This window comes from Cervus elaphus, chromosome 3 (genome assembly GCF_910594005.1).
Source record: "Cervus elaphus chromosome 3, mCerEla1.1, whole genome shotgun sequence".
Taxonomy (NCBI): Eukaryota; Metazoa; Chordata; class Mammalia; order Artiodactyla; family Cervidae; genus Cervus; species Cervus elaphus.
This window is the reverse complement of record NC_057817.1, coordinates 3,823,389-3,836,784: the sequence shown is the minus strand read 5'-3', so window position 1 is coordinate 3,836,784 and position 13,396 is coordinate 3,823,389. Positions and strand designations below refer to the sequence as shown.

Here is a 13,396-nt window from a genome sequence, read left to right as displayed (position 1 = left end):
TTTTGCTGATGCCATTATGAAAAATAGTGCTGACACAGCCTTAAAGTCACTTAATATCCTTTCTTATTTATGTGGCTGGCTTGTCTTAAATTTTTGTTTGCAAAGAAGATATTAATGATGGTGGAGGAGTATCTGTTTAGAGTCTCTTCTTATAGGTTTTATAAATTTAATATACTGAAGTACTCTACAAACTAAATTTAAAAACTACTAAGAAAGCAAAAGCAGCCAATAATAGAAAGTATTTGTGAGCTTTAGAATCTGAACATGAAGAGACATAATAATAAAGCTTGCTTTCACTATTGCCTAGTTAATTGTAATGGAGTTTGTGCTTTCATTTCTCAGTGTAATCCATCATTAATTCCCATTTTTTATTATAAAATACGGATTTATATCTTACCACACCAAAGCATTGTTTATAAATGCTTTCAATACATGGTCTTTATTGTATTTAGGACAAAGTATCAGAAGTGTTACTTATACTCTATATTCATTTTCAATATTCTTATAAAAATGCTCTCCATTTATAATTTGATTGATAAAGTAATGAAGGAATATAAAAAATATTTGAAAGCAAAATCCATTATGGGAACATTGAAACTCGGGATAGACTGCAATGCTAAAACCATCAAAAGGTGTAAGTTTTCACCATGAGTATAATTCTGTTCATAGCTTTTCAATCTAAGATTTATTTTTATATGCTGAATAGATTTTGTCATAGATAGCTCAATGAGCTCAAAAAAAATCTTACCTATAGAGTAACATGCCATTTATAATACTAACATTTTAAACATTAAAACATAACAGAATTACCAATCAGTAATAACTCACAGCATAATGAAAATTAAATAAAAGTTTTAAACAAATTTGATTGAAAGTCAACTAGAAACCAAAATATATTTTTACAAATGTTTCAGTATCCTTGGTATTTCAGTTTTAAAACTGCGTATTTGTTTTAAAAATACCTTTGATAATAAATGTTGCATGCTATTGATGATTTTTCTTCAAAGTTCTTTAAAGGCATTTTTTAAATTAATTTCAATGCTATAATAAAATAGTTCAAATAAGATTTTTTTAATTGTATTATTTATACATATATACCTAGATATATAAGGCCAAGTAAAATTAACTCACACATTTGTGCAAATGAACCATGTTGCTTTTATAAAATATAAATAAAACTGGATAATTCAAACATATCAGTATGATATTACAATTGCAACATTTCTTCTGAGATATGTAAAGTCACTTTTTATACTCAGTAGGAGTACGGTAGAAAAGTTATATCATGACTTAAGGGACAACTTTATATTTCACCATATCACACTTGTAATCATGACAGATAATTAGATAATCACATATATTAGTAGTTTAAACATCAAAACCGAGTGGTGTAAAATAAATTTATATTATCACTCAAGCTATAACACAGGTGAAATCTGAGCTTCTGGAAGTTGACAAATGTTAGTATTTCGCAACTTTTACATAGTGCCACTTAAATTTAAAATTCAAGCTCCAGACTTCCCTGGCGGCTCAGGGGCAAAAAAATTTGACTGCCAACGCAGGAGACACAGGTTCGATCCCTGATCCAGGAGGATCCCAGGTGCCTCGGAGCAACTAAGTGCATGCGCCACAACCGCTGAAGCCCATGCACCCTAGCGTCCACGCTCCGCACCACAGCTAAAGAGTAGTCCCCACTTGCTGCAGCAGGGGAAAAGCCCCGAGCAGCAACTGAGACCCAGTACAGCCAAAAATATAATAAAATAAATTTTAAAAATAAATAAAATTCAAATTCCAAAACAACCTATACCCTGGGTTCTATTTAATAACATAGTCACTTACTCATTAATGGAAGCCTGTATAAAATGAAGTGAGGTGAAGTAAAGTCACTCAGTCGTGTCTGACCCTTTGCAACCCCATAGGCTATAGCCTACAAGGCTCCTCTGTCCATGGAATTTTCCAGGCAAGAGTACTGGAGTGGGTAGCCAGCTCCTTCTCCAGGGGATCTTCCCAACTCAGGGATCGAACCCAGGTCTCCCACATTGCAGGCAGACTCTTTACCATCTGAGCCACCAGGAAAGCCCATAAAATGAAAAACTTATATTAAACAACATATTGAAATCATATCCTCCCTCCACTTTTTCTTCTAGGATGTTCAAGAATATCACTGCTTCTGGTACAATAAACCCTACTTAAGATTCACACATACACGTTTGGATATAATGTGCACAACTCTTTATAAATTAGTGACCTCTTATTAAATGACTTCCCTGGTGGCTCAGATGGTAAAGCGTCTTGCTTACAATGCAGGATACCTGGGTTCAATCCCTGGGTCGGGAAGATACTCGAGAAGGAAATGGCAACCCACTCCAGTATCCTTGCCTGGAAAGTCCCATGGACAGAGGAGCCTGGTGGGCTGCAGTTCATGGGGTCTCAAGAGTCAAACATGACTGAGGGACTTCACTTCACTTTATTAAATCATTTAATCTTAAAGTAAAAACAATAATGTATCAAAGATTTTAGCTATGTTTTGAGTTCATCACACTGAAAATTAAGTTCTCATTTTCCTTCCTATATATTGAAGTATCCTATACATGTTTAAAATATAACTTATCAATTGCTGTTACCTTCTCAATTTATGGGATAGATTATCTTTGTTATCAAGTATTGCAATCTAAAATATTTTTATTTAGAAAACTTGTAGTATTTTGAAATCAATGTACAACCAATCAGACTCTATTTAGTTCTAATAACTAAATGAGAATTTTTCTGGAATACTACCGTTTATATTTTGGGTTACATTTCCTTTGTTGGGTAGCTAATTTTTTTCATCAGTTGGCATTTTCAAACACGTCTCACGATAAGATAAGCCCAATATGACATGGAATCAAGCTTTCACTGAGAGTTCCAAGCAGTTAAAGAGAATGCACTTACCATGTTCCAGCCAGGGTAGAGGTAGTCTGTACCAACGAACTCAAAGTAGTGAGCAAAGCCTTCCTTCAGCCACACGTCTTCCCACCACACGGGGGTCACGAGGTCACCAAACCACTGCCATCACAGATGAACGGGCGTCAGATACAATCACATCTAGCCAGAGTTACCTCGTCTAGAATCAAGTGTATTAAACTATGATGATCACAACTGGAATTCATTTTCCAATTGATTTTGTGATCTTAAAATAGGTTATAGCAAGACTATTAATTTGACTACTTGAGTGACACTAACTTTTTAATAAGTGAATTCAGGGAACAAAAATAAAATGATCAAGGAACAGAAAATGAATATTAAATCTGGAAAACAAAGGACTCAGGAGAAGAAAAAAAAAATTGCTAACAGTTGTCTTCAAATATTTGAAGACCTAATATGTAGAAGAAGCTTGGGTTCTGTGGCCCTGCAGGAGACAAATCAGGACTAATGGATGGAAATTGGGATTTGTCAGCCGGTAGAGGTTGCTAAAAATGAAGGAGACCCTCTAACAGACAGAAATGGATGAAGATGGAAAGTACTGCCTCAAGAAGTCGTGAGCTCACCACGGAAGTCCTGAAGCAGCACCTTCCAGGGGCAGAGACAGTTCACAGACGTTGTCGGAGGATTGAAAGAACTAAAGGCTTTCAAGATGCTCCACCCCTGACTCTCCATGATTCTATGATAATGAGTGTTGGACCAAAAAAAAAAAAAAAAAAACAAAAACCTCTAAGATCGCTTCAGGAAAAATAATGTTGTAATTTTTAATTGGTGTTTTGATTAGATCATGATGCATTACTCTGAAATCCTTGCTGAGTTCAGAAAAAGCTTAAAGGAATTCTTTTTTCATGAAAAAAACAAAACGAACAGAAAGCATTATATACCAGGAACTGTGCCACTTGGGATTTAATGATGAAAAGTCAGACAACGTCCCTTCTGAGGCAGTGAACACTTTATTGTGGAGGAAGGGACAATGCGGTGAGATAGAAAATAAAGAATAAACAAAGGAACAATAGAATTTCAGGTCTTATTATAATGTGATATGTATGGGGGAGGGGTCACTTTAGATTGTAAAAGCAAAAAGGTTCTCTCTGAGCAGATGACATTTGAGCTCAGACTTTAATGATAAGAAGGAGCCATGCGAAAGCCTTAGGCAAGAGGATTTCAGGCATTTATAAGTAACTCTTAGTGCGAAGATTCTAAGTGGGAGTGAGTTATTTAAGAAACAGAAGGAAAAGGCAGTAGGCAAGTATCAGATCATAGTTCTACGGCTTTAAGAGCTAAAAAGCTTGGCGGCAGAGCATTTCAATATTAATAATAAAGTATCTCTTACTCAAAAGGATCTCTAATCAAATTACAAATACAAGATAATTCTGAACATGGTGATGACCACAAATTAAGTGATGTTTTAAGTATGTTTTTATTCTTGATCAGCAATAAGTGCTCCCTCTCTCTTAAATTGAAAAGTCTATCTTAAAAACTGCAACAAGAAGTAGGTGAGGAGAGATGGTAAGGTAGAAAATACTTTGGCACTGACAGTGGAAATTATCATGTGTTTCTCCCAGGTTCTGGTTTGTTTCCTCATAGGAAGTAGCCGAACATCACTAAGCTAGAACAAGAAAGTAGCTGAGAATCTGGAACAAATGAAATCCAGGTCTAGGAACAACGATGATCAGTGTGTTCCTATTTCAAAAGAACTCTACATGTAACTTACATCTAGGAATGTTCAAAAAGGAATCAGTTTTTGCATCAAAGAATTGTATGATTAGCTGGAAACCACTTTTAGCACAATAGAGAAGCACTAGTTATCTCTACCATGGATCCGCTTAAGTCACTGAAGCAAGGAACACATGCCCTAGCTGACCAGCTTGGCAGGTACAAACACCACACAGGTTCACTGCAGAAGGCTGACATTTAGGCAAATAGTCATGTGGCCTGGAACAATTTAGCATGAAGTCTGTGTTCATGTATTAGCATTTACCTGTTCAGCTTCTTTCACTGACAACATTTTCTACCTCTCTTTAAGGTTTTCAAACTTTTTAAAAAGATTTTGGGTTGATAACAAATTGAAGTCTTGCGGTTTCACACTGAGATTTCCAGTGTTTTCACTTAAAAACTATCCACAGTTTCTGGTCACCAGGACAAGGATTGCTTTTTATTAAAGCACAGACGTTAATTTTCAGTTATTCTTTTCATTAGAATCAAGATTCAAATAGGCATTGTGAAATCTCTGTAATACCTTTCGCTCATTGTAGTAAAGTGCATGAAATTAACTTTATCTCAGCTTCACGACAAAGCTGGCTAATTTACATATGAATTTCTAAACATGCCAAGACAAAAAAAATATCAATCATTTCAGAACAAAGAGTCTGTGGCTGAGTTAGCGAAAGACTTCCTAAGTGTCTGTGTGATGGGAGAAGGGGAATAACAAATTGATTTCAGCAAAAGCAAATTTTGACATGTACACAGAACTCAGCTGAATCTTGCAGCAATGCAATAAATCATCGCCATCACTGCACTTACCATATATACACACCAATAATCACAAGAAAATAAAGCAAGGTTGACAAAGAATCATGAGTGGATGAGGTCTCCAAAGAGGCTTGCTGGGTAGCGATGTCATCTCACTCCTCAGCTAAACTGAATGGCAGTTGCTTATTCAATACAACCTGTGCGCTTGCTTTCATTTTGCTGTCATTTGAGAAAAGCGACATATCTTCCAAAAAGAACTACACGATGCTCTACACCGAATCAAAACCTAATTGGGGGGATAATAACTGAACTCCTAATCTAAGTATCTGAAATCAGTTTACATTCTCCGTAGTTTGCAATTATACTTACACCTGATCCTTTTTTCATACCTGGTGACATATCTCATGAACAATGACCATGGTGACATCCAGCAAATAAGAAATAGACGAAACACTGGGGTCCAGCAGTATCCTTTGTTCCACAAAAATACTCAGTCCCCAGTTCTCCATGGCAGCGTACGGATGCTTAGGCACAGCTAAAAGATCTAGAAATAAAATAAAACAATTCCAAAGGCTTTAACAAACACATCAGATTCTAAATGCATATCCAACAAAAGTCCAGAAATTCTCATTAAAAAGAATACTTGCTCTTAGTAATTTTTTTTTCTAAATTAAACTACCTGCCATTTCTATGTGACAGCAGAAATATAGGCTATCACTGTAAACGCTGGCCATATCCATCCATCACAGTTCATTTTCAGACCCAGAGGTGGAGGAGGCGGGAAGGATCGGCACGGTTATTGATGGGCCTATCCTAATAAGTTGCAGAAAGTCAAGGAAACCAAATGCAGCAGGAACCTACAGAGTCAAGAGGCATTGTGCCTTCTAATGAAAATATATCCAGCTCAATGCAGTGAATACTGTACTGGCTTTTATCTCAACATTGTTCAAAAGAAAAGAGCTCACAGCAGTTTAAAAATCTGACACGCATATTTCTAATTGTTTACTTTTAATGTATTTTTGAGTTCTGTTAAAAACAAAATGTTACATGTAAATATAGCTCATATAAAGAAAGTTATAATGGATGATGTAGTATCAAAAGGACTATTGAGGGAACCCTCCAGACTTTGGTTTTGGTCCTGCCTCCATCATTAATTAAATATATGACATCAATGAATCACTTAATTTCTCAAGACCACAATTCTCTCACCTACAAAATGAGGTCATTAGACATCATAATCTCTAAAATCCCTTCCAGCTCCAAAAATCTATGATTAGATGACTTTAAGATATCTGCTTACTTTACAAGGTGGTAAAGGTAGTATATTATCAACTTTTGGTTAAGGAGACACAGTCAGTTCATGCTCTGATGTACTCCCTCTGCTCCAAACACATAGCAATGATAAATAAAATATGAAAAGGAAAAGCTAAACATCATCTCCAGGCTGGAAAATAAACCTCTCCATGGACCAGAAATGGTACATAAATGCAAAGTAGTGATTGCAAGTGAAGCCACAGGCCTGCTGAGGTCTGGCTCCAGGAGCAAGCAGTGGCATCTGGGAATTGGCTCCAATAGGATCTACCGGAATTAAAGGGATCTAAGCCAAGTTGATGGCTTGTTGCCAGCAGCTGAGATAGGGCAAGCAAGCTCAGGAGAAGGGCTGGAGATAGATGGTGGTCAGTGCTTCTTGGGAGAGCCAGCAAGCGGCGATGTAAGGATTCAAACCCTGGCAAGCTGGCTCCACTTAACTGTATAAATCCCGGAGTAACACCCCAGGATGCTAAGGAAAAAAATGGTGCAAGAATGTTGCTGCGGTACTGTTTGTAAAAGTGAAAGGAGAAACTTTTTTTCACCAAGATACTGGACAGAGAAACTGTGAAACAGTTCTAAAAAAGGAATACCATACAATAGTTGAAATAGTCTCACCACTAGATTCTAACACTACATGTATCAGCATGGATAATCAGAAAAACATAATGCTGAGGGAACAAATAAGGTGTAGAATGCCCTTTATCATACCCTACTTAAAAGCAAGCCAAATAGTACCATAGGTAGAAAATGGGTACTCACATATGCACACTCATGCTCAAATAGTAGTGGTAAAATGCACACAGAATCACACACGTGTAGGAACAATAAACACCAAATTCAGAATTACGATAACTTCAGGGAAGAAAGGAGAAGGAAGGAATGAGGGACAGTCTTTTATGTTTCTGGAGTCAATTTTGATTGTATGCAAATGACATAAGCAGAGGGGAGTTGTCTCACACCATCAATAAGCAATTCCAAGAGTGACCCAGTGTTCAATTCAATTCTGATACTATCTACCCAAAGACAGAATCAGATTCCACAGGATAAGGGTTCAGTCCTGTAAGACTACACGCCACCCCCCCACTTCAGAAATCAGTCCCAAGCCTGGGTTGTTATCTTTGCTTCTGATCTATAGGTTAAAGACTGGAGGTTCCACCACCCCCTTCAAATCAGGATGCAACAGAAAGATTAGGTTGTTACCTGCACTTCTCACCAACTGGCTATAAATCAGAGATTCCCATAACTTCCTGCTTGGGTTTGATTAATTTGCTAAAGCAGCTCACAGAACTCGGAGACATTTAACTTCCAGATCACCAGTTTGTTATAAAGCTATCTAAGGAACAAACAGATGGAAGAGGCGTCTGAAAGGGTAAAAAGCGTCCGTGCCCTCTCATAGACGAGCTGCTCTCCCCAGATCTCCACCTGCTCACCCACCTGGAAGCTCTCTGCGCCCACACCTTTGGGGTTTTATGGAGACTTCATTAGAGAGGGATGGTTGATTAAATCATTGGCCACTGAGGCGTGAACTCAGTCTCCAGCCCCTTTCTCCTCATTCTCAAGGCCAAGGAGTGAGACTAAAAGTTCCAACTCTCTAATCACGAGGTTAGTTTTCCTGGCAACCAGCCTCCATCCTTAGGTGAGTTCCAAAAGTCACTTTATTAATGTAACAAAAGGCAACTTTAGGTCTCTCTTCACTTGGAAAATTCTGAAGGTCTTGGGAGCTGTAAGCCAGAAAACATGTGTGGATAAACTTGGATATATTTCTCATAAACCACAATATCACAGAGGGTCATATACAATGGATTTCAAATGTGGTTTGCTTTGTCTTGGCCACTCCATGCACGGCGCAGTATGCAAAAGCTCAGGTCCCTGTTCCCCAGCCGGGATCAAACTCACGCCCCCGGCAATCGAACTACAGAGTCCTAACCACTGAACCACGAGGGAATTCTTCCAATGTTTTGTTTTGTTTTATTGTACTTTTTACCCTTTGGCCACACCTCTTAGTTCCCTGACCAGGCATCAAACCTGTACCGCCTTACATTGGAAGGCAGAGTTTTAACCACCGAACTAAGTACCCCCACCCAATATGTTTTCAATGCTAATTTTTCAAAGCTGATAATGGATCCATGGGTGTTACTTATAATATTATTGATTCTTTTCTGTATGCTTTAAATATTTCCTAATAAGAAACAATTAAATGGTCAAGTCTTAATGGTAATTTTCATTTATTCATGATGTTAACCAACATCTAAGCGTTTGCTGCGTCCTTAAGTCTGTGTGCATGTGCGCATGCTCAGTTGCTCATCATATCCAGCTCTTTGCGACCCTGTGGACTGAAGCCCGCCAGGCTCCTCTGTCCATGGGATCTTCCAGGCAAGAATACTGGAGTGGGTTGCCATTTCCTACTAAGGGAATCTTCCCAACCCAGCGATGAAAGCCACTTCTACTTTTTATCCTGCATTGGCAGGCGGATTCTTCACCGCTGAGCCGTTGGGGCAGCCCCCATGTAAGTCTGAGATGTGTATTAAAATAAGTAAAGTATGGCCCCTGTATTCACTACAGGGGAACATGACAGCTTAACACAAGAAATAAAGAATAAAAAGTGCTGTGAAAGAGAGAGACTATCAGATCTAGTTCTTGAAAGAGACAGCATTTGAGTTGGATTTCTGAAAATAAATAGGATTTCGACAGGCAAATAGAGATACTACATGCACTCATTTACACAAGCATGTATTTTTTGAGCACCTCTTTTCTCAATACAAGCATTGTTCTGCCCTTGAAGATCTTTGTTCCCTGTTCTCATGGCACTTATACGTGGGTGTGTGTGAGATCAATTCACAAGTAATAAATAAATGAAAGAAACTGAGTAAATGACAAATGCTATCAAAAAATAATAATAGTAATAGAGGAAGACAGTGATTGACTGGCGGAGTCAAGTGGGTGGAGTGTGGTCAAGGCAGGCATCTGCCACCTGTCAGAAGATATGTGGAAGTACAGTTTTCTGAGAAGAGGGGACAAACCGCACAGACCTAAGGAGGACATGGGAGCACACCCTGGACAAACAGAGGGAAGGCTGCCGTGGCTGAAGCAGGAGAGAGGAAGAGAACGGGTGCAGAGTTGTACACAGCGCACGTATGTAACAGACAATTTTGAGGCCTCCCCTAAATACAAACAGGACACTGTGTCAACTCCGTCTGCCACCAGCAGATGGCAGCGGCAGGAGCAGGTCTGGTGCCATCTACTAGTAGGAACACTCAGACTTACGAACAAGACTGTTGCAAAAGAGAGTCACTTCTGTTCCTGGAGATTTCCAAGAGCCAGGGGCACTCAGGTTCCCAGGATTAAGTGAGCAAGTCAGGCCACACGCTGGGATGTGGACTGCCTCAAATGGCACAGCGGGGCCTCCAGACACAGGCCAGATGCAGTCTAAAAGTTTGGAATAAAGAAGGTACATCCGAGCGCAGTCATCACACGGCCACAGTCTGACCTGCAACCTAAGTGTGCGCGCTGAGGGGGCAGCTGAAGGCTGGTGCCAAAGACCTCAGGCAACCGTAACCTAAGCAGACAGGTGACTGGTTAGTTTCCAGAGGTCTAAGGGCAGAGGCATCAGACCTAAGAAACGAAGCTGTACTTCAACCAGACAAGGAATCTTGAGTGAATGGAGTCAGATTCAGATAAAGTGACTGAGAACCAGAGAAACACATAAGGGTCAGTAATAGAAGGCAGCTTCTCAGACACTCACAGGCTTTATTACTGATACAGGGAACCATGTCTATGGCTGGCAGAACAGGAGATTATTCTTCTACAGACATAATAACCTTATGTCAAAGGACATAGAAACCTGGATTTTACTGTACTACTGAGAGATACTGTGTGCCTTTCTGCTCTGTAGGGATTCCCTGGTGGCTCAGTGGTAAAAAAGAAATACCCACCTGCTGATGTAGGAGACGCGGGTTTGATCCCTGGGTCAGGAAGATCTCCAGGAGAGGGAAATGGCAACCCACTCCAGTAGTCTTGCCTGGAAAATTAGAGGAGCCTGGCAGGCTACAGTCCATGGAGTCGCAAAAGGGTCGGGCACGACTAAGCAACTGAGCACACACATATTCTGCTCTGCATCTTTATCTCATAAATAGTTCTAAACTTTAAGAACATCTGCAGGAAGCACATATCCACATAAAGACTTGTACACAAATGTTCATAACAGTTTTACTTCCAATACTCCTAAACTGGAAATCCAATGTGCATCAATATATGAGTGAATAATGTGTGATGCACCCACACAATAAAATACTATTAAGCAATAAAAAGAAAGAATTGTCAATACCTGCAACATGGGTGAGCCCCAAAACAGATACGCTGAGTAAAAAGGAAGAAAAATATATATGCTGTATGAGTCACGCCATTTATAAATAGGAAATGAAAGCTAATCTATAATGTCAAAACGCAGATCAGTACTTGCCTGGGGACAAAGCTTAGAGGGATTAAAATAGAAAAAGGAAATTTTTGGAAGTGATGGATCGACTTATTATGGTGATGATTTCAAGGGTGTAATACATACCTTAATACATCAAACTGTACACTTCACACATGTGCATGTCACACAGACTGCATGTCACCATACCTCAATGAAGCTGTTAAAAAATGTATTTTCAGGGACTTCCCTGGTGGTCCAGCGGTTAAGAATCGACCTGCCAAAGGAGGGGACATGGGTCCTATCTCTGGTCTGGGAACCTAAGCTCCTACATGCCTCGGAGCAGCCAAGCCCAGGTGCTACACGTACTGAAGCCCGTGCCCTCTGGAGCTTGTATTCTGCAGCAAGAGCAGCCTACACAAGAAACTCGCACACAAAAATGAGGAGTGGCCCGCACTCTCTGCAACTAGAAAGAGCCTGAGGACAGCAATGAAAAGCCTGTGCCTCAACAAAGGCCTAGTGCAGACAAAAACAAAAACAGACTTTAAAAGTAATAATAAAAAATACATTTAAAAATATCTCCTCAGTTACTGAAATACTCTACTGCTTAACTTTGAAGATAAGATTTCATCACAAATTGTTTTAATCTTTGCAAAATAAATTTGTCAAGAGGTTCTATCCATTAAAATGTTCAACCACAACTCTTTAATATGCCTTGAGAACAGAAGTAAGAAAACTCAAATGTTTCAGGATCTAATTTACTTGGAAATTCAAAGAAAATCCTGGATAAAATTATGCATAGGAGTCTGCTCCCAATTAATTACTATAGTCCTAACGACTACAGGCAGATAGCAAATATTCATATAATAGTATTGAATGTGATTACATACATCACCATAAAAATCTGGCTTTCTCTACTTGCTTCCCTCGGAGCACTAGAATTTGCTTTCTACTTTTAACACTGTTGAAACAGCTCTCACTAAGATTACAAAATACAGAGACCTCTGGGTTTTTTCTTAGATATTGCTGAGAATTATACTGTTAATTAGGGCCTGTCGTAGTTTCTCCTCTACTTCTCAGACTAGCATTTCTTGCCGTTGGTGGATTTTGTTGTTTGTTTTATTTTCTTGTCATCTTCTAACTTTTGAAAACCAGAGTTCTAGGATTTCCATCTATGTGTGTGTTTTTAACTCGTTCTACTAGTTTTCTTTGAGTGTTCTCCCCTATTGCAGTGGCCTCTCTAATGACCCAGACACCCAGACAGATAGTACTCTTTGACTTCCAGGGGAAAACGTCTAAGCACCTTAGTAGTAGACTATTACTTGACAGCCCCCCAACTTCCCCTTCTAGCATAGTCCCCTCCTTTTTAATCTGGCTTAAACCTTAAGAAGCTTTTCCCTGATGGCTCAGTGGGTAAAGAATCTACATGCAATACAGTAGACACAGGAGATGCGGGTTCGATCCCTGGGTCCTCTGAAGGAAGAGATGGCAACCCACTCCAGTATTCTTGCCATGAAAGATCCCATGGACAAAGAAGCATGTCTGTGGCATGCTCAGCCACTCATTCGTGTTCAACTCTTTGAGACCCCATGGATTGCAGCCCGCCAGACTCCTCTTGTCTATGGAATTTTTCCAAGAAAGAATACTGGAGTGGATTGCCATGCCTTCTTCCAGGTAATCTTCCCAACCCAGGGATTGAACCTTGTCTCCTGCGTCTCCTGCGTTAGCAGGCAGATTCTTTATCACTAGTGCCACAAGGGAAGCCCAGGCGACTAAGCACACATGCATGCAAACCTTAAGAAAGTATTATAACTTCCTCTTTTGGATTCTGAGGAAAGTCAATCACTATGAAAAACGTACCACCACAGGTGTCTCTGGGAGCTCAACTGGTAAAGAATCCACCTGCAATGTGGGAGACCCTGTTGATTCCTGGGTTGGGAAGATCCCCTGGAGAAGAGTTAGGCTACACACTCCGGTATTCTTGGGCTTCCTTGGTGGCCCAGACAGTGAAGAATCCTCCTGCAATGTGGGAGACTTGGGTTTGATCCCTGGGTTGGGTAGACCCCTGGAGGAGGGCATGGCCACCCACTCCAATATTCTTGTGTAGAGCACCCCATGGACAGAGGAGCCTGGCAGGCTACAGTCCACAGGGTCACAAAGAGTCGGACACAACTAAGTGACTATGCATAGCACAGCACCCTGACAACACCACACGAAGAACCTGAAACCATGTAGAAATGT

At 39.7% G+C, this 13,396-nt stretch overlaps 1 protein-coding gene across 1 annotated transcript in view; it reads right to left on the bottom strand.

Annotated features, from left to right (window-relative positions):
- Window positions 1–13,396, bottom strand: part of TRHDE (thyrotropin releasing hormone degrading enzyme) — a 429,224-nt gene that overhangs the window by 191,962 nt on the left and 223,866 nt on the right. Inside the window, exons 4-5 of the mRNA XM_043879610.1 lie at window positions 5,823–5,977; window positions 2,932–3,045 (exon numbers count right to left, since the gene is read on the bottom strand). Coding sequence (XP_043735545.1) covers window positions 2,932–3,045; window positions 5,823–5,977 — 269 coding nt within the window. The remainder of the gene's footprint in view (window positions 1–2,931; window positions 3,046–5,822; window positions 5,978–13,396) is intronic.